The following is a 25779-nucleotide window of genomic DNA, read 5'->3' on the forward strand; positions in this document are numbered from 1 at the left end:
CACACAGCATGCACTATATGAACTCTCTCTCTCCTTTTATTGCCTGTGAACCTGTTCTTGTTTACATCGTATCTGCCCTTTGCATACCCTCAGTAAGTGTTAGATCAATGCTTATAGATTGATTTTTATCAGTAAGCAGAGAATGTAGATGGTGGTAGATGATGTTGTGTCTTAGTGGGACTCGGAGAGAGTAGCTGGAGGGAAGCACGCAGGGCCCAACATAAGTCTTACAGATACTTGTATCATTAGTGAGTGTATTGTCTGTCTTTGCCGTTACAATACAACATATATGTATACATCATACAGCAGTGACTCTAGGATTTCTTGTCTGATATTTACTTTCTGATTAATTTGGCAAAATAAGATTGGTAGTCATAAAATATATTTATTCTTTTGATGTTTCTGTCTATAAAATTTGAATAGTTTTGTTATATTTATTGCAGATTCATTATGTCTTAAAACCAGATGGAGTGTTTGTTGGTGCAATGTTTGGAGGTGACACGCTCTATGAACTCCGGTGTTCATTACAGTTAGCAGAGACAGAAAGGGAAGGAGGCTTTTCCCCACACATTTCTCCTTTCACTGCTGTCAATGACCTAGGGCATCTGCTGGGAAGAGCTGGCTTCAACACTCTGACTGTGGTGAGTTTCAGGAGAACTAAGTAGCCCACAAGTAACCTACTTATTACATTGCTTAAAAACAAACAAACAAACAAACAAAACTTAAAAAAACCCAGCATGTATTAATAGTGTTCTGGAATGCTTGGGGCAATTTCTTCACATTTGTTTTTCTTCTTTTGGGGGGTGGGTGAGAATGATTTATTATCTTTAGTGTGCATAAACACAATCTGAAGTCAGTAATATAAACTTTTAGATTCCAGAATAAGTCACTCCAAAAAATGTACTGGAATTTATGAAGAGATGACTTCTTTTAAGTTATATGTATTTATTTTGTGAGGGAGGAAGGTACGCCATGGTCTATGTGTAGAGGTCAGAGGGCAGCTTTTGGCAGTCAGTTCTCTCCTACTGTGTGGGCTTCCAGGACTGAACTCAGTGCTGTTACCTGCTGTGCCACCTTGCCATCCTCTCTGAGGGAAACTTTATAAAAATACTACTCCGTTAGAATCTTCAAATCCAAATTAGATGTAATTTGGGTTAAGACCACTACAAATGTGACAAAATGTTTCTATTATAGGGACATTTGTAATACTCTCCCTACCACCAACTATCAATTTAAACAGACACAAATGACGACGTTCTCTAGGTCTAGGCTTAGTTGAGGTAGAATTTGTTCTATTTCAAACAGAGTGGAGAGTTTTATAAAGAGGATCCATACGAAATAAGTGCAGAAGAGAAGTAGATTCTGCACAGACTGGGGTCGAGCACTGCATATGGCTTACTTTATTTTGGGAGGTGTTTTTAGACTTGGTGTTTTATGTGCTCAGGCCAGTGTGGAAGCCACTGTGACTTTGAGGTGCTGCTCCTTTCCGAGCTCAGTGTACTTTGATTACAGGCACGCACACCTGGCTTCAGTGACTATAACTTGAATCTTTGCCCCGTCCCTGTATTACTGACGGGAATTTGAGAAGGGTACTTCATTTCTCTCAGCATTTCTATAAGAAATATAAATGCGTTTCACCTTGGGTGACCCTTGATGTTAAATGGCCAAAGAGTGCGTGCCATGACCTGCTTTTCTCTTTCCTCATCCTACTTCTAACACTTTCTAAGAATAGATTTCCCAAAGAGTCTCTCCCTTCCACCTCTCTCCCATCACAGTCATTCTACAGAACCCATTCCTCTCCTCAGGTGAGTTGAATAGATTGGCTGTGCTTTCCAGCCCCTTCAGATGCACAAATGTGTCAACGTGATTGGCAGCCACTGGAGTTCCTTGAAGACAGCCTCTAGGTGCATAGTTAGGGATGATAGATGGGCTTACAGTTAAAATAGCTACTTAAGTGAACTTACTGTGCAATCAACCAACCAAAAATTATGTATATCCTGTGTAATGAAAGAAAGAAAGCAAGGGGGTAAACTGGCAGAAAGCCTAATCTTTAAAAAAAAAAAAAAAGCCTCCAGAGAAGGGAAGAAAGGGCGGGCTGGGAGACTAGGCAAGGCTTCTTCAAGGTAAGGGCTGGACACGGTCCTGAGACTTCTCACTTGAGTCTAGGTTGACTCTTAAAAAACGTTTACATTATCTAAACCAATAAAAACATGGTTTTGAAATATCAAACATCTGAAAATTGGAGAGCATAGCTTCATGTTGAAGAACCAACATATAAGAAGTTATGCATTAAGGGGGTAATTATATTTTAAAGATATTTTAATTATATAAGTAACTCATAAATAATTTTAATTATAAATGTAAAACTACAGATAGACTGGGGAAAAAAAAAAACCTCATTTGGCTTTAATCCCGCACATCTTAGTTTTCTTTGGAGAACAGGATTTCTCAAAATGTTAGTCTTTGGTATTCGGGGTGGCTCTCGCTTTTAGTCCCATCTCGTGGGAGGTACAGAGAGACTGCTGGATCTCCTAGTTCTGGGCTAGCCTGGCCTACAGAGTGTCCCAGTATAGCCAAGGCTGCACAGAGTAACCCTGTCTCGAAAAGCAGAAAACAAACACTGTTAACACAAACATTGTGCTAGAACTTATTCTGCTAAACTAAAAATAGTCCATACTACTTGTTATTGTGAATTCTCTGCATTTTCATTCTTTTTTTAATGAACTACTTTAGCATTGCGTGTCTGCGTATTTATATATGTATGTACATAGTTCTGGAGTTCCCATTCTTAGCTGTGTTTTCTAAAGTACTACAGATATGTGCTCTCCATCTTAATATCCACATTGTATTCACTAACAGGAATATGTCACGGCTTCATTTTTCTCTCTGAATAAATATCTTCCTAATCTACATCATGTATTCGGTCTTGCAGCAAACGTTTACTGATGAGTTCTGGGCTGTGGTACTGTTCTAGTACTTTGGGTGTAGCAGCCAACAAAAGCCATTCTCGTATAGTGTTCTTCAGTGTATAGTGGGCCCCATAGAATTTAGTGTCTGATACACCGCAACCTGTGCACAAAATCATTTGTTGTTGTTGTTGTTATGTAGAGAAAAGTGTCAGGGATTTTCATCAGATCTTGAGATCTGGTGTGACTGACCAGAAGCCACTGGTTTAAAGTTTTAATTTTAATATTCTTTTATTTACGGTAAACAATGATAATAATAACCATTGCAAGTCTACTCTCATTTCAAGAATTACCCACCATATTGTTACAAACCTATAATTGAGGTGAAAAAATAATTACTGGGAAGATAAAAACCTCTAAATTATGCAGATGGGGCATAGGAAGGGATAACACAAAAGGTGTGGAGTGGATTATTATGCGACTATAGTGGAACTCACTGTGTAGACCAGGCTGACCTTGAACTCAAGAGATCTGCCTGCCTCTCTGAAGGCTGGGATTAACAGTGAGCCACTCTACCGTACATTATTTTTATTTTTTTTTTTTTTTTTTTTTTTTTTCGGAGCTGGGGACCGAACCCAGGGCCTTGCCTTCCTAGGTAAGCGCCCACCACTGAGCTAAATCCCCAGCCCCAAATGTGTAGCCCAGGCTGGCCTCGAACTCGTGATCCTCCTGCCTCTGCCTCCTTCAGCAAATCCTACCGGTGTGCGCCACCACAACCGGCTATTTTACTTTTTATTTTGAGAGAAGCTCTACTTAACTGCTCAGGCTGGCCTTGAACTCACACTGTAGCTCAATGACACCTTGAACTTGTGGACTTGCCTCAGCATCACAGACTTACGGGATCATAAACCTGTACTGCTGTGTCTGAACAAGGGTCTCTTTAATGGTTTGTTAATGTAAAAAGTGCAGAGATTAAATGATCACTATCCATTTTAATAGACACTGCTTAGCACACACAAGGCTGGCAATACAGCTCAGTGGTAGAACCTTTACCTAGCCTGTGTGAGGATCTTTAGTTCATTTCCCAGTCCTGTTATAAAATATGATCTCCTCCCCCCACGTGCACACATTCCAATACATGCATATTTCCAATAATAGAAAGGAACAATGCAATCTATGCATAGGGAGAAGCGATAGAGCAAGTTTGAAGTAGAAAGGCTCCTCATGACATTCGATACTTTATTCTTCTACCCAAGACAGGAACTTGAAGCAATACAGTCATGCAGAAGCATGTATGCTCATTACCCAGCTCACTTCTTAAGTGTTTAAAACTTTTCTCATGGGGTTGAGGATTTAGCTCAGTGGTAGAGTGCTTGCCTAGCAAGCGCAAGGCCCTGGGTTCGGTTCCGAAAAAAAGAAAAACAAAAAACAAAAAACAAAAAAAAACAAAAAACTTTTCTCATGCCTATACAACCCTGTCTCCAATCCCCAGGGAGTAGTGCTGCCCACGGTGGGCCAGGTCTTCCCATATCAAGACAGCCCTGATAGGATGGTCCCTCATTGAGTTCTCTTCCCAGGTGACTCTCCATTGTGTCAAGGTGATGATTAGAAATCATCCCAGTTTCTTCCCAGTTTAATACCTGATATATCCTATATCTCAGTATGTTAAATGGATGTTTGGAGCTGGGAGATTGAATAGGAGCTTGCTCTGCCCACTTCATGCCTGACTTGGTCTTGTAATACCACAAATGGTACACCTCTTTGGGGGATATTTTACAAAAAACAAGAAGAAGCCACTCATGGTGGTAAAAGTCTTTAATCTCAGCAGCAACAGAGGTGGGACGATTTTTTATTTTGAGGCCAACCAGTGAATTCCACAGCAGTCTAGGCTACATAGTAAGAAAATAAAAGTAACAATTCCAACATAAAACAGAGTTACTCTATTTTCTTTTCAAGGAAGAAATTAGTACAGTTGTTAGATTTTTAGAAGATAACATTTGTGAAAAGTATTAAAAACAAGGCAGTTCTTGGGGTTGGAGATAGACCTCAGAGGTAGGCACTTGCCTATTATTGCTAAGTACTTGATAGTGAAATTTCCTGCCTACCTCAAGAGTGCTGGGAAATAGTTAACAGCTCTTTAGCTTAATTTTTGATTGTCGTTCGTGATTGTCACATGAATAATACATTTTTCTTTAAAACATAGGATACTGATGAAATTCAAGTTAACTATCCTGGAATGTTTGAATTGATGGAAGATTTAAAAGGTAAGGCATTTTAAAGAATTTGCAGACTATTTGAGAGGCATTTTAACAGTGTACTCTAGGACAGCTAAGCACTAGGGGTCTGTTTCTGCTGAGAAAGCACACTGTCATTAGAGCTATGGTGTGCGATGTAGGAGGTAGACAGCAGGCAGATGGCACAAAGGAGAGTTAAATCAGTTGTGGTTAGTGCTGTAGAGTCGAGGCTTGTTAGCACTATGTCTGCGTCTGCGATAATATAGGAAGAACTTGTTTTAGGTACATTTGTCGGTAATCCAGGGGTTTCCGGTAGCAACAGTTTATACCTGAGGTCTAAGTTTGTGCGCGCGCGCACACACACACACACACACACACACACACACACACACACACACACACACTTAAAAATATTACAGTCCTTAGATAATTTGATGAGTTTAGGGTTGAGGATTTAGTTGAGAGTAGATCTGGTCTGGGAGATTAAAGAAATTGTATTTGAAAATGTGGTATTTGAGCCATAGTCTTTTTTTTCCCCTATGTCTTTTTTTGCATTTTTAATTGAATGTTTTATATATTTACATTTCAAATGTTATCCCCTTTCCTGGTTCTCCCCTCTCCCTTTGCTCCTCCCTCTGCTTCTATGAAGTTCCTCCCTTTCCACTTTACCTCACCACCCTGGCATTCCTCTCCACTGGGGAAATGAGCCTTCACGGAACCAAGGGCCTCTTCTCCCATTGATGCCTGACAAGACCATTCCCTGCTATGTATGCGGCTAGAGCTATAGGTCTGTCCATGTGTACTCTTTGATTGGTGATTTAGTCCCTGGGAACTCGGGGGATCTGGTTGGTTGATATTGTTGTTCTTCCTATGGGGTTGCAAACCCCTACAGCTCCTTTAGTCCTTTTCTAACTCCTCCATTGGGGTCCCTGTGTTGAGCCATGTTCTAAAGAAATAGAGATGAGTTAACCAGATGAAAAGATGAGGGAAGTGTGTCTCAGGCACAAAGAACAGCATATGCAAAAGCCTTTTTACAAGAGAACATAGCCAGAACTGAAGAAAGGCATTTGTCAGAGGAAAGTAAGATGGAGACTTGAGTGATGGGATTATGGGAAGTGAGGGTCACATTCTACACAAAACCTTAAAGTCCCCAGATTACTTACTTTTGTCTTTATGACCAAATACCTTACGGAAACAACTAAGGGAAAGGCCTCTGTTGGCTCGGGGTTTAGGGTGTACAGTCTGTCGTGGCAGGGAAGGCACTGGAAAGAGGCAGTTGGAGAGACCACAGCAGGAGGCCACAGTGACACAGAGCCAGGCTGTGGTGCTCAAGGCTTAGCATCCCAGTTACTCACTTCCTTCCTCAAGAACTCACCTCTAACACAACCTTCCAAAGTAGTGCCACCAACTGGGGACCAATATTTCAAACGCATGAGCCTTTTCGTGGTGGCAGTGGAGGTGGTGATGGTGGGGTTCCGTGTTTAAACAGTAACAGACCCTATTAATGTTGTTTTCCATTCCCTAGACTTGATCTCCAGTACCAAAATATATTGACTTCCCAAATTCATTTGCTTTTGTGAGACTGTGTCTCACGGTTTGGCCCAGGCTGACCTTGAGCTCTGTATTGCCTTAGCTTGGGTTAAGGCATGATCTACTCACATTAATGTGTTGTAGTACATTTTCCCTACATACATGTTTGCGGTCTCTTGTTCAGAATTGGGGAAGGCCCTTATCATTCCAGGCCCTTTCAGATCCAGAGCTTTAGCTTGGCTTTGAAAGTTACATTATGTAGCTCATCAGGCTGGTCACCTAGACCTTCAAAAGTCCCTACAAATGCCTTGTGTTCAAGGTCTAGTCTGAGTGTCCCGGTACACACCAACCTGCGGGGTGGTCCTGGTATCAATAGAGAGCTCTTGATTTACCTCTTCATGGTCATGCCCACTGTGAGAACACATTCTTTAGTCTGCTTCATCAGGTAAAGCTCCTCCAGGGTGTGGCATTTCTTCTTCTCTTCTCTATCCTAATCTGTGACTTATTCAATGACCTTTGTCAAATTTGCATTTGGTGAATGTCATCTTACAAATTTTGGCCCCATTCATGAGCCTCTTGTCTGCTGTAGTAGTTTGAGTCTCCCACATCACTGCAGCAGAGCTGACTGGGGAATGTGGAGGCAGATATGTTGATGACGGGAGGATAGTTAGTGCACTTAGGTGTTTGTGTTTGATAACAAGAAGATCCTGCTTATGGGGCTCTTTGCCTTGATACAGAGGAAGTAATGCTGTGTGGAGATTCTTAGTCTGAGAATTGTGTAGAAGCACTGACATAGTCACTGGAGAGAAAGGTGAATGACTAGGGGAAGTTACAGAGTTTGAAGGGTTCACTAAAGTCAATCAGACTTACCTGATTGGCAGCAACAGGAAATTGGGTCAGTTTGGGTTGGTGTCCTGCTATTTGTATGACAAATACAAAGGTGAAAGATCACTCTACAAATATAATTGAAATGGTGAACTGGAAGAAAAGGAAGTGGAAGGCAAACGTGAGCTGGGAGGTTGGATGAATGTTGCTGTAGCTAAGCGGTCTCCACACAGTCAGGAAATAATTACAGCTGAAGTACTCAGTCATGCTGAAAGGGCTGGGTGATGCACTCGGAAAATGAGATGCTTGGTGGATGACTTGAAAGTAAAGGGGTTAAAGTTACAAACTCTGTCGGGGACATCTCACACATACAGAGGCGGAGGGGAGGACGAAGCTCATTGGAGGTGAGGTAGAGAGTGGAACTTGATGGACACTAACACTTACTGAAAACTGTCCCCTCAGAGTGAGAGGTGCACAGGAAAACCGGCCAGTGCCAGACCTTCAAAGGAGGGGCTGCTTAGGCTGAGATCTGCCAGCAAGCAGCAGCAGGAGTTACAGCAGGGGGAGCTGTCCGCTACAGGGTGAGGGTGTCTCACAGGCAGAGCAAATCACGGCCAGGCAGACACCCTGAGGGACAGCAGGGATGCAGCTCCACCTCTCAGCTTTGAAAAAGTGTGACTTATTCAGGAAGAAACACCTGCCATGGAGAAATTACAGCTGTCCTCCTTTGTGAGACTTTGTGAGTGGCTTGTACACACACACACACACTCTCTCTCTCTCTCTCTCTCTCTCTCTCTCTCTCTCTCTCTCTCTCTCTCTTCACTAATAGCATGGGCAATTTTGATGGCTAGAGGAGTTAAAGTTGGGGGGGGGGTCTATGAAATAGAATTATGCTTGCCTGTAAGGAAGCCTACATCTGTTTCTGAAAATTTATAATACATTTTGAAATAATGAAATTTATGTAATTGCTTGCTTGTTCTTATATTTACAGATTTATGGTTTTTACAAACATTTTTGTACTTTTTTCTTTCCAGTGTTCCTCTTGGTAACTGCTTTTATGTTAAGTGAGAAGCATTAGGGCTAAAGAGAACACTTGGATCCGAGTGGCTGAATTAGGTGCCAAGCTCTTGTCTTGTGCCCTGGCGTCTTACCCGACTCTCATTGCTTGCTGTAGTTGTCTGTTAGTGGTAAGGGTCTGGCCTGTTTCTTGTTCCACGTGTTTACCACTTTTCTTGAGTGCAGTTACACTGTCCTATTAACATAGGAAGATACACATAGACAAAAACTAATCACTGTGGTCCCTTTGCATTATGAGAAACAGGATTGGTAGGCTACTGGTGTACACTCAAGATGATAAAGATAATAAAACACAGCAAACATTTTTTGAAATGTCCCCAAGTACTAAACAGACTCAGAAACATGGAGCCCTTTTATGTAAAAGCTTAAGACATGGTACTGAAATTATAATTTCTCATTTAGGCTCCAACAATAATTCTTTGAATACAGTGTTTATTTTCTACTAGTCTATAATAAATGCTGTACTCATGATTCATTTCAAGAAAGAAAATAGAAAGAGACAAGAAATTAGATCTATCAGTTGGAAAAGGTTACTGCCCACTGATTTAAAAATACAGTAATTACTCTGCAGTTCTCTGGGCTATTCTTTTTCTTTCCATGTGTGGGTTTGTTTTTCTAGGGATCAAAAACTTTAGCCTTGCACATATAATCCAATTGCTTTGCCACTGAGCTACATCTCCAGCCTCTGATTTTTCGATATAGGATCTGGCTTTGCACCCTCAAGCTAGCCTTGATCTTGCTTTGGATTGCAGGCTGACCTCAGACTTACTATCTGCGTGCCTCTGCTTCCTGGGTGCTGTATTGTATCTGGCACAAGGTTTTCTAATGTCTTGATTTACAGGTGAACTCATCAAAGGCATAAGTACCTTGTCTGTAGTCATGCTAAACCTAGGATTAGTTACTTGAATCCACAGTTTTATTCTATACATTAATGTAGTATATATGTATGTATATATATATATATGTGTGTGTGTGTATATATATATGTATGTATTTATACTAAAATATATAGTTGCATCTTTCAAATAGTGAGATTAGCCTTTTTGTTAACGCCTTAGCATTATAACTGCTTGTGGTTTTTAAAAATGTTTTTTGTTGTTTCTTTCAGAATTTCATAAAATAAGTTTTTGATCATATTCACTCCCTCCAAATTCTTTTAAGACCCATCCGCCTTCCCTTCCACCCAGTTTTATGTCTCTGCCCTCTCCCATGCCCTCAAGGTCAGTTTGTGCTGCTTGGATCTGTAGCCTTCTGGAATGTAGCTAACTTATCATGACTACACTCTTGGAGGAAACTGACCCTTCCTCTCCCAGCTAACAGTGGCTAATCGCTCCTCAGGCAGGGGTGGAACACTGCCCAGCTCCACTCTCCATGCTGGGCCTTGATTTGGCTGGGGCGTTCCAGGTGATGCTACCACACTGGTTTACATGTGCAGCTGTCCTGCTACGTCCAGAAGACACTGTCTCCTCCTTGTCGTTTCCTGCTGGCTCTTATATTCTGTCTGATGATCCCTGAGCCTTTGACACAGGGGGTTCAGTGTGTGTGTGTGTGTGTGTGTGTGTGTGTGTGTGTGTGTGTGTGTGTGTGTGTGTGTGTGTGTGTGTGTGTGTGTGTGTGTGTGTTCCATTTAGAACTGAGCATTCTGCAGTCTCCACTTCTCTGCACCATGGCCGTTTGTGGCCCTCAGTGTTGACTGTCATCTATGACAAAAAGAAGCTTCTCTGGTGAGGATTGAGAAATGCTTCAATCTGAAGGTGCAGGAAGGCGGTGTGAGACACATGGTGTCTTAGTTCTGTTGCTGTGAAGAGACACCGACTGACCAGGCAACTGTTATACAAGAAGACATTTAAGTGGACGTTTTTGAGGCCTAGTCCATTATCATGGTAGGAAGCTTGGTGCCAGGCAGGACAGCATGGCCCCTGGGGCTGGGATCTTACATTCTGATCTACTGGCAGGCAGGTAGGGAAAGGCAAAGCCACACCTACTCCAACAAGGCCATGTCTCCTAATCCTTCCCTGATAGTTCCACTAACTAGGGACAAAGGATTCAGTTATGGTTATGGAGGCCATTCTCTTCAAACCACCACACATGGTCTTCCGGTAGATCAGTGCTTGCATTTTAACCACTTTCTAGATCAGGTTTTAGAACCTTTCTGGGGCCCCTTCCCTATTAGTAATGCCTGCCCCCTGGGCTTTAAGTAGGTCTGACAGTTTGAGGAACTGTTCTGAATGCTTACCCTTTAGAGAGATCTCTTACCTCTACTGTCAGGCCTTTTACAAAAGTCATGTTTTTGATGTCTTTTATCTGTAGGTGACTTAAGAATCATATAAAGATAATTTGTAAAAATGTTATTTGTTTAAACAGAAGCATTAACTGATGGCTTTTATATTTATTCGCTGACTGTTTATTGAGTCCTTAGCTAGTGGTGGAGATCTGTAGTTTCTCATCTCAAGTTGCTAATATTCTAGATGAAAAGACTCCCAAGCTAGACAGACACACCTCTACTTAAAATGAGAGAAACACAAGGAATTGGCTTTAAATCTGCTTAAGAGTCTTTTAGAAAATGCAGAACCTAGGTGAGCTAAAGTGAGTTTTCCAGGATGAAGGGTAGGGAGAGTTTGAGGGTGGCACCAAGAAGAGTGTGTATACAGTCATGGGCGGGAGATATGAGAGGTTATGTATGTCCTACTCTTATGTTGGGGGAATGTGGTAATAATGCTGCCTAAGTGTATAGAATAGGCAGATAATGGGGAGCCATAGAAGGTCAGAAGCTTCTAGATTTTCTCAGATGAGCCTTGTAGCTTGTCTTGGGAGAATTTTCCCCAGGGATGACTCAGATTCAAGTGTAGTAGAAGGTACATTGTTTGCCTGTTTGTTAGGCATGATTTATAGGAGGGTAAGACAGGAACAGGCATGGTCAGTCTGCCCTGGTGTATGAGGAAACTGAGGCACAGAGAAGAAAGGAACTTGTCCAAGTTGAATGGAGACAGGCGGCTTAGTTCATATCCTGAAGTCTCCACTATTTACGCAGTGGGGAAAGTCCGAGGGCGGTGGGAGGTGGAGGCGTGCGGGTGTTTGCTGGGGTGCTCCTGAGCCAACTGGAAGGTGGCGTCCTCCAGTTAGCTTTTGTATTCCCTATCTCTGTTGCCTTTGTTTTCTGATGGTTGAGGTGTATCTCATTTTAGCTACCGTTATTATTAATTCACAGAAAAAAATGGAGAAGGTTGACCTAATTTTACAAACAAGTTTCATATCAACTGATGAATGCATGAGACATTTTCAAGGCTTTCACAGTGGTTTTAAGGTAAGTTCAGTTTTTTTTAAAGGCAATGCTCAGCATTGTTTCAGTAATCCACATTAAAGTTTGTTTTTAATAAGCATTTGAATTTAACCTTAAAAACACTGTGAGAAAGCCGGGCATTGGTGGCTCACACCTTCATCGCCAGCACCCTGGAGACAGAGGCAGGTAGATCTGTGTGAGTTCGAGGCCAGTCTGCTCTTCAGAGCTAGTTCCAACACAGCCAAGGCTACATAAAGAAACCCTTTCTTCTTGAGAAACCAAAACAAAACACCTCTGTGAGAAATCTCTTCTCAGCATTTGGCCAAGATCAAATGTAAAATCACTGAGAATCTTAAAACCGTTGCCAGCCAGTGCCTTTCTGTTCTCCCAAGCCCTGGTTGAGTTGCCATTACAGACGTCTTTCCTAGACGGTTGTCAGTAAAGCTTCCCCACAGTGAACTACAAGATATTCCATTTTAAAGGTGAAAAACTGAGTCCGCTAAGGTTGAATCATGCTTATCCTAAGTTATGTAAGGTTGCAATCAGAGTCGAGGTTCTCTCTCTGTGGTACTTCACAAGGAAAGAGGAAGTTCTGTACAGCAGTGTGTGTTTCTGAGGGGACAGTGGACTCCAGTGGCAAGAGAGTTACTGTTGATGCGTGTATCGGTGCTCTTGATTTGTCTGTAACCCAGCTGGGTCAGACTCACGGAGATGGCATATGCCTAACAGTCATATTTAGAATATGTAAGTAACAGTTGTTTGGCAGGCTTTTTAGAATGTCTAGTGCATTGGGTGTTGTCTTTGTATTTGCTGCATGTGATGTGGAATGAAGCCAGGGCAGTGGGACGTTGAGCAGAAGCTAAGTTTTGTATCCATCGTTGGTAAGAGACTGCCGCAGTGTGAACCCTGCCTTACTTCGATGCTATGTGATTCATGTTCACCATGTGAGAGAATATTTTTAAGATGGATATATAGTGGGATTTGTTAGTTTTTATTTAATATGTATGTCTCTAAGAGCATATGGCACACATGTGGATACCCATAGAGGGCAGTGGGTCCTCTGGAACTGGAGTTACTAGAAGTTACCAGCTTCTGATGTAGATGCTGCGAGTTGAACTCAGATCCTCTGGAAGAGCGGCATGTGTGCCTAACCACTTGGCCACTGCTCTGGCCCCCAGTATTTTTTGTTTTGGTTGGTTGATGGGTTAGAGGTTTTTTATTTGTTCTGTACTTGAACCTGGGTCTCACACAGCTGAGAATGACTCTGAGGATGACCCTGAAATGACAGTCTGCTTGGCTCTCTTTCCTAAGTGCTGGGATTTTAAATGTGCATCACCTCACCCAGTCATGTGTTTTTAATTAACTTAGCTTAGTAGTTTGTGACTATTAATAATCTATGAATTAAGACCATTAAACTCACAAAATATGGGACACTGGGTTTATTAGTAGAATGAGTGTCATTCCTATTGAAGTAGTGCCCTTAGAAGCCAGAAGAGGGCCGGATTCCTGGAGCTGGAGTTACAGACTTGGGCACTGCCTGCTGTATTCTGGGAACCAAACTCAGATCCTTAGCAAGAGCGGTGTGTGCACATAACTGAGGCAGCTCTCCAGCCTCCTTGTTGGCTGCTTTTAATAAAACCAATGCAATAAAAATATAAATTTTATTTAAATAAAAATCTAAAAATAGATTACTGTTTTTAAACTATTGAAGAAATGATCATTTCTTGACTAGTAGAAGTAAATAGTAGACACTTGCTCATGTAATAAATTTTAATATTAAGAATAATTACAACATTGTAAAATTTCCTTTAGTTCTTTTGTAAAATGATCTTAAACATAGCCTTCTCAAATATTTTAAAATGTACATGTAAAGAAAAATAGGTAACATTAATTTGATATTATATTAATTTGTTTTTATTTTTTATAGTACTGGGAATTGAACTCTCTCTCTCTCATTCTGTGTGTGTGTGTGTATAGGGGTGTGTGCTTCTGTGTGCATATGAGTTGCATGTGCAGCCTCTATATGTGTATACGTGGTTGCCAGAGATCATTGTCAGTATCTTATTCTCTTGCTCCCTCTGTTTTCCTTTGTCACTGAGCCTGGAGTCACTAATTCGCTAGACTAGCTGCCCTCAGGATTCCCTTGTCTCCCTTCCCAGCATAAGGATTACAGCAGATACCACCACACCTGGTCTTTATGTGTGAGCTGGAGTTCGTGGTTATATAGCAAGCACTGTATCCATTCATACATATCCCCAGCCTCTTGCCCTCATTAGGCAAAGACTGTACCTCCTAGCTATCTCTCTAGCTGTACAATAGAAATTTTCAGTAAATAGCCTCTTACCATCAACTTAAAGAAAAGGTTGGGGCTAGAGAGATGGCTCAGTGGTTAAGAACACTGACTGCTCTTCCAGAGGTCCTGAGTTCAAATCCCAGCAACCACATGGTAGCTCACAACCATCTGTCATGAGATCTGATGCCCTCTTTTGGTGTGTCTGAAGACAGATACAGTGTACTTATATATAAAATAAATAAATGAATGTAAAAAAAAAACTTAAAAGGAAATTATGCTACAGTGTACTTATATATAATAAATAAATCTTTTTTTTTAAAAAAGAAAAAGGTCTGTAGATTAATTTTAAAATACTAAAATAAGTGCCTCTATGGGGAAATGCACATAAGTTTTAAATCTGTTGTTAAATCCGCTCTTGCTAAGGATCTGAGTTTGGTTCCCAAAAATATCAAAACAATTTGAAGGCATGGTCATATTGAGTTCCACAGCCCTTATCCAAGTTTACAGCTGTAATTTTATGTGCTGCTTAGAAGGAAGGAGGCACTGTCACAGTGTCCTGCTTCAGAGAGCCAGCAAAAAGGGGTATAAGGTGAGGTTTTCTTTGAAAGACCCTTGCCAATGCTTGCGACCCATCTAGGGTCTAGGTGGCTTTTGCTGAGCCGGCTCACTGTAGACTGTGGCTGTTGTGGGAAGGATCCTGGTGCTTCCCTGCTGAGAATTAACTTTCCTTGACTTGGTAGTACAGAGGATTCAAACAGTTCTGCTCCAGTCAGTGAGCGCCCAGCTGGAATGTGAAAGCCGGTGAGACTGAGCGGCTATGCTGTTGGATGAGGTGGATCGTGTCTTGATGCTGAGCTGCTCGGCGTGTTTGCAGTATTTCCTCAGACTGCCTGTGGTTTATTTTTAGGAATGGGTGAGAGCAACTGTTCTTGGAACAGAAAAGCCCTGCTGCACCGAGACACAATGCTGGCAGCTGCGGCGGTGTACAGAGGTGAGTCGCCCACTCCTCTACTGCAGTCACGGAGGGGTTTGTACTGCATGCTGTTCATTCCACAGCGCTGTTCCCTTCTTGTAAGGTACTGTCGGGCTTCATGGGAATTTTGATTTTTGTTTTCTCTCAGAATATAGATCCTATCTGTGTCTGTTTCCAAGCAGTTCTTGTTTCCATAGTGTCAGCTTCTCTGTGTTGAGCCTTGTTATGTGAGGCACACAGATCCTACAGCTAGCCTAGAACTCATTTCTCTTGGAAGTAGGTGTTTATTATGAGCAGATAGATACTGTTCCAGAATTTAACGATGTTTGTCTTTTTAGAAATGTACAGCAATGAGGATGGTTCCATTCCTGCCACATATCAGATCTACCATATGATAGGATGGAAATACCATGACTCTCAGGTAATGATAGTAAGGCATCACCGTTCTTAGAGGGTTTGTGTTTCTGCTTGTTTCCCATTGTTGATTGACTTAGGGTATATCATGCATATCATGATTGGGGTTACTCTGGGTTGGCCTTATCTCCATCTAATATCTCTCATTTTTCTTGTTTTCAGGCAAGGCCAGCTGAAAGAGGTTCGGCAACCGTGTCATTTGGAGATCTAGCAAAACTAAATAATACCATGTCACAGGGGAAAAAATAATAAACATTTGATTCAATTGTAATGTCTCCCAGAATTTTTATCAGAAATAATTAACCTTCACATCGAAATTATTACAGTTTGAAGCAAGAAGCTATCTATTGAGCTACTAACTAGCAACCTCATACTAGTTATGCTTAGTAAATATTTCGAGTTCTTGTTTGCTTCTGTTTACATAAAGATGCTGCTACGTAGTGATTGGGCATCCTTGGAATCCAGCCTGAAAGCAAAGGAGATTCGGGGAACCTAGGAATATGTGCACACGTGTCAGTACGTGATTTGATGGGAAAACATGTTCATGTTCTCATGCTACACCTTTCCTCCTTCTGGTCTCTGTCATTCCTGTGGGATGATCACACGCCTGAGGATGGGAGGAAGGACAAATTGCCTGGTTCTTGAGAGTTCTTGTGCAGTACAATGAGAATAGTGACTGCTGTAGACACTGATACCAGAATTCTTCATTGCACTTTGTTTCTGGAGACAGATCTCATTATGTAGCCTTGGTTGGCCCGGAACTACCATGCAGACGAGGCTGGCCTCCACTCGTATTGATCTGTCTGCCTTTAGTCTGGGGATGACAGGCATGCCTGGCCCACCATACCCAGTATTGTCACACGTCTGTCTTGTCCAGATGACCAGAGCTCCGAAGCCACTCTGTAGCTTTGAACTTAAGAAGAGCATCTGTCTTCACCAGATTCATCCCTCTTTTCCTGGGTTTGTTATTTTTGTTCTGCATGTTTCCATCATGTGCATGCTTGGTGCCTGCAGAGACCAGGAGAGGGCCTTTGGGTCCCCGGGAACAATGTTACAGACGATGGGAGCCACTTCAGGTCTGCTGGCAACAGTGCTCAACAGTGAGCATCTCTCCAGCTCCTCCTCCCCACATTTAAGAGCGTCTGAGTTCTGTCCCTGCTCTTTATTCGTTTTTTAACTTCTAGGGTCTAGGTTGCCTACACCACTTTATCTTAAGAGAAGAAAACATTTTTATTTTTTATTAACTTGAGTATTTCTTATTTACATTTCGAGTGTTATTCCCTTTCCCGGTTTCCGGGCAAACATCCTCCTCCCCCCTCCCCTTCCTTATGGGTGTTCCCCTCCCCACCCTCCCCCCATTACCGCCCTCCCCCCAACAATCACGTTCACTGGGGGTTCAGTCTTAGCAGGACCCAGGGCTTCCCCTGCCACTGGTGCTCTTACTAGGATATTCATTGCTACCTATGAGGTCAGAGTCCAGGGTCAGTCCATGTATAGTCTTTAGGTAGTGGCTTAGTCCCTGGAAGCTCTGGTTGCTTGGCATTGTTGTACATATGGGGTCTCGAGCCCCTTCAAGCTCTTCCAGGAAAACATTTTAAAGGATTAGAAGTAAAATCTCATTTAGGCCTCATTGCCAGTGACTAACAAGTATTTACAGACTTAGCCCATCTCAGGGTCAGAAAACTTGGAAGCAGTGACATGTCCCCACTGGGCTTTGCTCTCTAACCACTGCTCCTGTTTGGGTGTTTGTGGAACTGTAGGAGTGGAGGCCTGGCTCGAGGAAGTTGGCCACCAGGGGCAAGCCTGGATGTTTGTAGTTCTGTCCTGACTGTGGCCCCTTTGCTTCCTGGTCTGCTCAGATAAGAGCAAGTCTGCTCTGCTGAAGCTCCCAGAGCTGTCCCTGCTGCTGTGCCCACCCTGCCCTGCCTTATGACTATCCCAAAATAGTCTCCCCTCATTTCCTCCTCTCAGGGATTTAACCATAGTGCCAGGAAAAGTGACAAAACTTACTAAATTGTCATATCAAAAATTTTTACGGGGTTGGGGATTTAGCTCAGCGGTAGAGCGCCTGCCTAGCGAGCGCAAGGCCCTGGGTTCGGTCCCCAGCTCCAAAAAAAAGAAAAAAAAAAATTTTTACAAAACTCGTTAAATTATTAAATGGCATGGAAAACAATGTCTTGAAAACCATGTTTCCTTTTAAATTGCTTAGCTCAATGTCGTGAGGTCCTGGCTGCTGTAGAACCTTCCTGCCTCAGCTGCCCGGGGGCTAGGATAAAAACCAGCTGCCACACACCCTGCAGTTGTCAGTCTCAAGAGTTTAAGAAATTCTTGCCCTTTCTGCTCTGTTGCTCTAAGTTTGGAACTCAGGTTGGAAGATTTTTCAGGACTCAAGTTCATGGTAGGAAAGAAGACTTTGATTCTGGGAGCACTGGCCTTTGGAATAAAATTCATTTATTTGAACACCTCTTTGAATTTCATGTGCTAAGCACCATCAGACTACCTGTCTCCCCCTTTATTTCTTCTTCTCTCATACATTACATCCCAACTGCAGTTCCAGTCATCTCACCCAGGATTCATCTCCTCCCCACCCACACCCGCTGTCACCTGATCCCTCCTGTTCCCATCCCTACCTGCCCTGCTCCCATTCCACCTGTGAAGTCTGTTCCATTTTTCCTTTCCCAGGGAGATCTTTGTGTCCTGCTACAGACCTCTTTGCTAATTAACTTCTCTAGGTCTGTGGACTGTAGCATGGTTGTTCTCTACTTTACAGCTAATCTCCACTTTTAGTGAGTGCATCACCATGTCTGTCTTTCTGGGTTCGGTTTACCTCAACCAGGATGACTTTCTAGTTCCGTCCATTTGTCAGCAAATTGCTATGACATCTCTTTGGAAAAAGATACCAAGGGTACGCTGAGTTGTAATTTTACGTGTAAAAGCCATGGTTTATTTGAAATCAGATAAAAAGCATATGAAGGACCCTGTTGCATTTATTCTCAGAGATCACAAAGCCAGAAAGAATTATGCCTGGAGATTGCTTCCATTTGATTCTCAAAAAAGAAGCCTCCTCAGGTACACTTACCTGAGATTCAAATTTCATTTCCTAGGAATATCAGGATCATTTTTCTGGATGTGTGATTGGGGCTATATCCACAGTGAAACCAGAGAACTTGTGAAAACTGGCCCTGAAAATTCAGTGAACTACATGTACATGTAAGAAATCCATGGATTTCTTATTTAATCTTCTTTCATTGGCTGTTGAGTTGCTGACAGCCCAATATCAAGATGGCTAGATGGTACACCACACTTATCAGGTTCTTGTACGAGCAGACTGTATGGAAATAGTATGGGCTTTTTTTTTTATTATTGTTATTATTAACTTGAATATTTCTTATATACATTTGAGTGTTATTCCCTTTCCGGTTTCGGGCAAACATCCCCTCCCCCCCTCCCTTCCTTATGGGTGTTCCCCTCCCACCCTCCCCCATTGCCGCCCCTCCCCCATTGCCGCCCTCCCCCCAACAGTCTAGTTCACTGGGGGTTCAGTCTTAGCAGGACCCAGGGCTTCCCCTTCCACTGGTGCTCTTACTAGGATATTCATTGCTACCTATGAGGTCAGAGTCCAGGGTCAGTCCATGTATAGTCTTTAGGTAGTAGCTTAGTCCCTGGAAGCTCTGGTTGCTTGGCATTGTTGTACATATGGGGTCTCGAGCCCCTTCAAGCTCTTCCAGTTCTTTCTCTGATTCCTTCAACGGGGGTCCTATTCTCAGTTCAGTGGTTTGCTGCTGGCATTCGCCTCTGTATTTGCTGTATTCTGGCTGTGTCTCTCAGGAGCGATCTACACTTCTGCACTTCTTTGCTTCATCCATCTTGTCTAATTGGGTGGCTGTATATATATGGGCCACATGTGGGGCAGGCTCTGAATGGGTGTTCCTTCAGTCTCTGTTTTAATCTTTGCCTCTCTCTTCCCTGCCAAGGGTATTCTTGTTCCCCTTTTAAAGAAGGAGTGAAGCATTCACATTTTGATCATCCGTCTTGAGTTTCATGTGTTCTAGGCATCTAGGGTAATTCAAGCATTTGGGCTAATAGCCACTTATCAATGAGTGCATACCATGTATGTCTTTCTGTGATTGGATTAGCTCACTCAGGATGATATTTTCCAGTTCCAACCATTTGCCTACAAATTTCATAAACTCGTTGTTTTTGATAGCTGAGTAATATTCCATTGTGTAGATGTACCTCATTTTCTGTATCCATTCCTCTGTTGAAGGGCATCTGGGTTCTTTCCAGCTTCTGGCTATCATAAATAAGGCTGCGATGAACATAGTGGAGCACGTGTCTTTTTTATATGTTGGGGCATCTTTTGGGTATATGCCCAAGAGAGGGATAGCTGGATCCTCAGGCAGTTTAATATCCAATTTTCTGAGGAACCTCCAGACTGATTTCCAGAATGGTTGTACCAGTCTGCCACCCCACCAACAATGGAGGAGTGTTCCCCTTTCTCCACATCCTCGCCAGCATTTGCTGTCACCTGAGTTTTTGATCTTAGCCATTCTCACTGGTGTGAGGTGAAATCTCAGGGTTGTTTTGATTTGCATTTCCCTTATGACTAACGATGTTGAACATTTCTTTAGGTGTTTCTCAGCCATTCGGCATTCCTCAGCTGTGAATTCTCTGTTTAGCTCTGAACCCCATTTTTTAATAGGGTTATTTGTCTCCCTGCTGTCTAACTTCTTCAGTTCTTTGTATATTTTGGATATAAGGCCTCTATCTGTTGTAGGATTGGTAAAGATCTTTTCCCAATCTGTTGGTTGCCGTTTTGTCCTAACCACAGTGTCCTTTGCCTTACAGAAGCTTTGCAGTTTTATGAGATCCCATTTGTCGATGCTTGATCTTAGAGCATAAGCCATTGGTGTTTTGTTCAGAAATTTTTCCAGTGCCCATGTGTTCCAGATGCTTCCTAGTTTTTCTTCTATTAGTTTGAGTGTGTCTGGTTTGATGTGGAGGTCCTTGATCCACTTGGACTTAAGCTTTGTACAGGGTGATAAGCATGGATCGATCTGCATTCTTCTACATGTTGACCTCCAGTTGAACCAGCACCATTTGCTGAAAATGCTATCTTTTTTCCATTGGATGGATTTGGCTCCTTTGTCAAAAAAAAATCAAGTGACCATAGGTGTGTGGGTTCATTTCTGGGTCTTCAATTCTGTTCCATTGGTCTATCTGTCTGTCTCTGTACCAATACCATGCAGTTTTTATCACTATTGCTCTGTAATACTGCTTGAGTTCAGGATAGTGATTCCCCTGAAGTCCTTTTTTTTTATTGTTGAGGATAGTTTTAGCTATCCTGGGTTTTTGTTATTCCAGATGAATTTGCAAATTGTTCTGTCTAACTCTTTGAAGAATTGATTGGTATTTTGATGGGGATTGCATTGAATCTGTAGATCGCTTTTTGGTAAAATGGCCATTTTACTATATTAATCCTGCCAATCCATGAGCATGGGAGATCTTTCCACCTTCTGAGATCGTCTTCAATTTCTTTCTTCAGAGTCTTGAAGTTCTTATTGTACAGATCTTTTACTTGCTTGGTTAAAGTCACACCGAGGTACTTTATATTATTTGGGTCTATTATGAAGGGTGTCATTTCCCTAATTTCTTTCTCGGCTTGTTTCTCTTTTGTGTAGAGGAAGGCTACTGATTTATTTGAGTTAATTTTATACCCAGCCACTTTGCTGAAGTTGTTTATCAGCTTTAGTAGTTCTCTGGTGGAACTTTTGGGATCACTTAAATATACTATCATATCATCTGCAAATAGTGATATTTTGACTTCTTCTTTTCCGATCTGTATCCCCTTGACCTCCTTTTGTTGTCTGATTGCTCTGGCTAGAACTTCAAGAACTATATTGAATAAGTAGGGAGAGAGTGGGCAGCCTTGTCTAGTCCCTGATTTTAGTGGGATTGCTTCAAGTTTCTCTCCATTTAGTTTAATGTTAGCCACTGGTTTGCTGTATATGGCTTTTACTATGTTTAGGTATGGACCTTGGATTCCTATTCTTTCCAGGACTTTTATCATGAAGGGGTGTTGAATTTTGTCAAATGCTTTCTCAGCATCTAATGAAATGATCATGTGGTTTTGTTCTTTCAGTTTGTTTATATAATGGATCACGTTGATGGTTTTCCAGTATGGGCTTTTTTATTTTAACAAAATAAAATATAATAAGATAAAACAAAAACCATATGGGATTTTAAAAGCCCAGATTTGATCATCGTTTGCAAGCCTACCCACCCTCTCTTTTAAGATTTATTTTACTTTTGTAGTTATGTGTATATGTGTGTAAGTATGTGTGGAAGAGCGCAAGTGCCCGCAGAGCCCAGAAGCTGAGGACATTGAAGTCCCTGGAGCTGGAATACAGGTGATCATAATCAGGTGCCGGGAACAGAGCCTGGGTTCTCGCAAGACCGTGCACCAGGCCCCTATGTGCCCTTTCAAAGTAGCAAGTTTAAGCCGATGTGTCTCTAGCCTGTTTATGGGATCTGAGTTTTCAGGTACCCATTAGTCTGTCAGAAGCAACCTGGCAGAGAATAAAGAGCAGTTATCAAGACTATCTGTGAATGGGAGAATGGGAAGAGGGAAATTCCACAGGAAGATGAGGCGGTGTTTGTAACTAAAGCCTAGAAACAGGAGAAAGGAGCCGGGGGTTAGCCCTGAGCATGCATGCTCCTTCCCAACACTCAGTTCTATCTCTGGCCTTCCCAACACTCAGTTCTATCTCTGGCCTCAGCATTTTCATGTGTAAGACTACAGCTTTGGTTCTCAGTCTCCTAGGAGGCTCCCAGCTTACCTTCCAAGATTCTGAGTGTCAAGTGAATACTTAGTGGGAAGACATGAAAATCATTTCACCCTGGATAAGGCGCCAACAGCAGACCACCCCAGTGTCCAGCTTGATGAGCCAATGAATTATTGGGCTTACTTAAAGGATAGTGGGTGACCCAAAGCAACCACAGCGCTAGAAAGTCTCAGCTTCCACACTATATATACTCCATAAGCTAAGACTAGCCCGAGAACAAGGCTTGCTGATGAAGAATTACAGCTGGGAGGCAAGTATATGAAGGAGTGAGGAGAATCCCAGACGAAGGTTGCTTTCAAGTAGACGCAGCAGGTCTAATGAATATAGTCAGGGGCGTTAAGGTCACAGGATGGCTTTGGACAACACTGAGGGACTTTTTCAAATGTTTCTGTATGCTTCCCTGCCTCTGAGAATGGTGGCCTAAGCAAATCCATCACTGAGGGAGGGAAGTAAGTGGTCATGAATCGCTGGACAGGTTGAAATGAGAGGAACTGTCAGACTCCAGTTCTTGGAACCCAAGAGAAACTGGCCAGGGATGCCTTCCTATCCTTAAAGTTTCTTGAACTTTTGTTTACTTGACTTTTTATCGGCGGTGTAGCATGTAGTGATTACACCCTGCCATTTTCATAGGCTGGGGTCACTGACCTAGCTCACATTCTCTCCTACCATGCTGATCTTCCTCTCTAGCCAGGGTAGTCCTTTTCCCTTTAAGAGTTCAGTTTGATTTTTATCTGATAACAAAGTTTGGGAGAGAAGTAAAGAAACACACTGCGATTTACTTAGGTTCTTCCACTGGCCTTCTTTTCTAGATCCCTTTTTGGTGGAAGGTGGTGTCCCATGTATCCCAGTCTGGCCTCAGACTTAGAACTTGCTATATAGTTGAGAATGATCTTGGATTTGATCCTCCTGCTTCAACTTCCCAAATGCTGGGATTACAGACATGAACTACCATGCCTGGTTTTCTGTGGTACTGTGGATTGAACCCAGGGTTTCGAGAAGACTAGACAAAGAACTGACATCTCAGGACACACACACACACACACACACACACACACACACACACACAGGCGAATTTTAGTCTCTCAGATTCCGTATGGATGGTCTTCTATATTTTCTACGAAAGATAACAATTTTTTTTTAGTCCTAAACTTAAAAAGTGCCCTGGATTTTACAGAAATTTGCAGTCACTTACCCAAATGATTAGGTCATAGTCTCAGGTGACAGAGGCGTGTGCAGGGCCTACTGGAGCAGTCTATAATAAAGTTAGATTGTCTAGTCATGTGGTTCTCAAAGGAACTTTATTTAACATTTATCCTATTCACAAACAGTTGGCAAAGCCACTTAAAGCTCTGAGTATTATGCCCTTGCCAGACATTGAGTTAATCCATTGATCGACATCCTAGTTATCTGTGTACTTCCCTATGAAATGCAAGTACTGTTGTCCCCCTTTCAAAATTAGGAAAAAGGTATAGAGATTGCGAGTTTTGCAAGGTCACCCAGATGGCAGAGGCAGTATTATTTAACCTCTACACTGCGTGTGACGGAGGCAGAACAAAACAGTTTTAGTCCTAAGGGTATGCTTAGTGCTGGAACCTTTGTCTACCAGGTCTGAGTGAAGTTTCCTGAACTGGATTCCGACGAGGCGGGGATATTAATTACCTCATTGTCTTGGTTACTTTTCTCATTGCTGTAACAAAATACTTGACAAAAATGACTTCAGGAAAGGTTCACTTTCTCCAATGTGGTGGAAAGCCACAAGGGTGACTGGCTACTGTACGCTGAAGAAGTAGGGGTGAGTGCTGTTACACCGTGCTCTCTCACCCAGCTTTTTGGTTTGTTTTTAATATGAAGTCTGGGCATCCAGCCTGTGTGAAGGATAAGTCTTGTCTTAAAGTTCTCTGACACCTCCCTATACACACACACACCTAGAAGTCTGTCTTCTAGGTGGTTCTAGATCTAGTCAGGTTGGCAAAATAAGTCATACCTACTGCCTTTTGGAGGACGAAAACACGAGCCTCCAGTCTCTCTTCATATCTCTCTCTTCAGCTGCTATGGTTTGCTAAATGAACCTCACAGGCAAATATGGTGAAGGTCTGGCCTACTCATTGTTCTACTATTGTAGGTGATGGGACCTTTAAGATGTGGGGCAGTATGAAAAGAACATAAGTCACTAGGGGTGTGCTCTTGAAAGGTACCTCGTGACCCCTTTGGTTCTGACAGCATAAGGTGGACAGATTCCTCTTCTGCTTGTCCTTTCTATGTGAGGCTGCCTAAAGCAGTGTGGCCATGCTTTCGTGGAATGAAGTCTCAGAAACCATACCCAACCTGCCCTCCTAAATTCATTTTCTCCTTATTTTTTGTTTGGTTTTGATCTTAGTGGCAAAGCTAGGCATATTAGCACACTCTGCACCCTAGTGAGCTATGAGTGAAGAACCTGGAAAGGATTATGTCCTTAGCATATGCCCAGTTTCCTGTTTCAGAATTTTGGTCCCTGCATATTTACCTGCCTACCTGCCACATTCCGGGTCTTCTGTGCGCTCAGTTCAACCGTCTTTAAATTCAGCTCAAGTTTTCACTTCTAGCCTGCCTTGAATTTGTGTTATTTTGTACTTTATACATTGTTCCTGTATGTAAAGTATGTTTCGGCTCTTCAGCAAAGTGTTTACCTCCTACACCAACATTGCTATAGCCATAGTTCTAGTAGCACAGAGAGAGCACAAATACAGACACTGGAGTTCAAATGAGGAATCAGGCACATTAACTGCAGATTCTAAGACCAACTATTCACTTGGAGTTAAGGATAGACTGTTACCTACCTCAGAAATCTGAGTACCAAGGAAGACAGTAGTTGGATATGGACAATTCCAACACAGTTCCTTGAACTAGGAGAAGACATCTGCTAGAGGTAGGAGGATTCGCCCTAGAATTGAATTATGAAGTCAAAGCAAAATTTGTAGCCAAACTGAAGGGGACTTTAGGTGCCACCCAGAAGCTCCCGAGTTGAAAGCTTGGTTTTCAGATGATGGCACTCTTGGGAGGTGTGTAACCTTTAGGAGGTTGTCTTAGTTAGGGTCTTATTGCTGTGAACAGACACCATGACCAATGTAAGTTTTATAGAGGACAACATTTAATTAGGGCTGGCTTTACAGGTTCAGTGGTTCAGTCCGCTATCATCAAGGTGGGAACATGGCAGCATCCAGGCAGGCATGGTGCAGGAGGAGCTGAGAGTTCTACATCTTCACCAGAAAGAAGCCAGGAACAGACTCTACATCCTCAGGCAGCTAGGAGGAGGGTCTCCAAGCCCGTGCCCACAGTGACACACTTCCTCCAACAAGGCCACACCTTCTAATAGTGCCATTCCCTGGGCCAAGCATATGCAAACCATCACAGAGGTGGAGCTTA

At 42.5% G+C, this 25779-nt stretch overlaps 1 protein-coding gene across 6 annotated transcripts in view; it reads left to right on the forward strand.

Annotated features, from left to right (window-relative positions):
• Positions 1-15803, forward strand: part of Ndufaf5 (NADH:ubiquinone oxidoreductase complex assembly factor 5) — a 29502-nt gene extending 13699 nt beyond the window's left edge. For 2 of the 6 annotated variants that reach the window (XM_032904308.1, XM_032904311.1), the window contains 5 exons: positions 444-641; positions 5110-5170; positions 15053-15136; positions 15457-15539; positions 15695-15803. In XM_032904308.1, the coding sequence (XP_032760199.1) occupies positions 444-641; positions 5110-5170; positions 15053-15136; positions 15457-15539; positions 15695-15781 (513 nt within the window). In that variant the 3' untranslated portion in view covers positions 15782-15803. Of the gene's footprint in view, positions 1-443; positions 642-5109; positions 5171-11780; positions 11877-15052; positions 15137-15456; positions 15540-15694 lie in introns of those variants that run through there. The other 4 variants (XM_032904310.1, XM_032904312.1, XR_004388035.1 and 1 more) reach the window with 3 other exon arrangements.
• Positions 15804-25779: the final 9976 nt, after the last annotated feature.

The sequence above is a fragment of the Rattus rattus genome, chromosome 5, assembly GCF_011064425.1.
Source record: "Rattus rattus isolate New Zealand chromosome 5, Rrattus_CSIRO_v1, whole genome shotgun sequence".
NCBI classification, from domain to species: domain Eukaryota; kingdom Metazoa; phylum Chordata; class Mammalia; order Rodentia; family Muridae; genus Rattus; species Rattus rattus.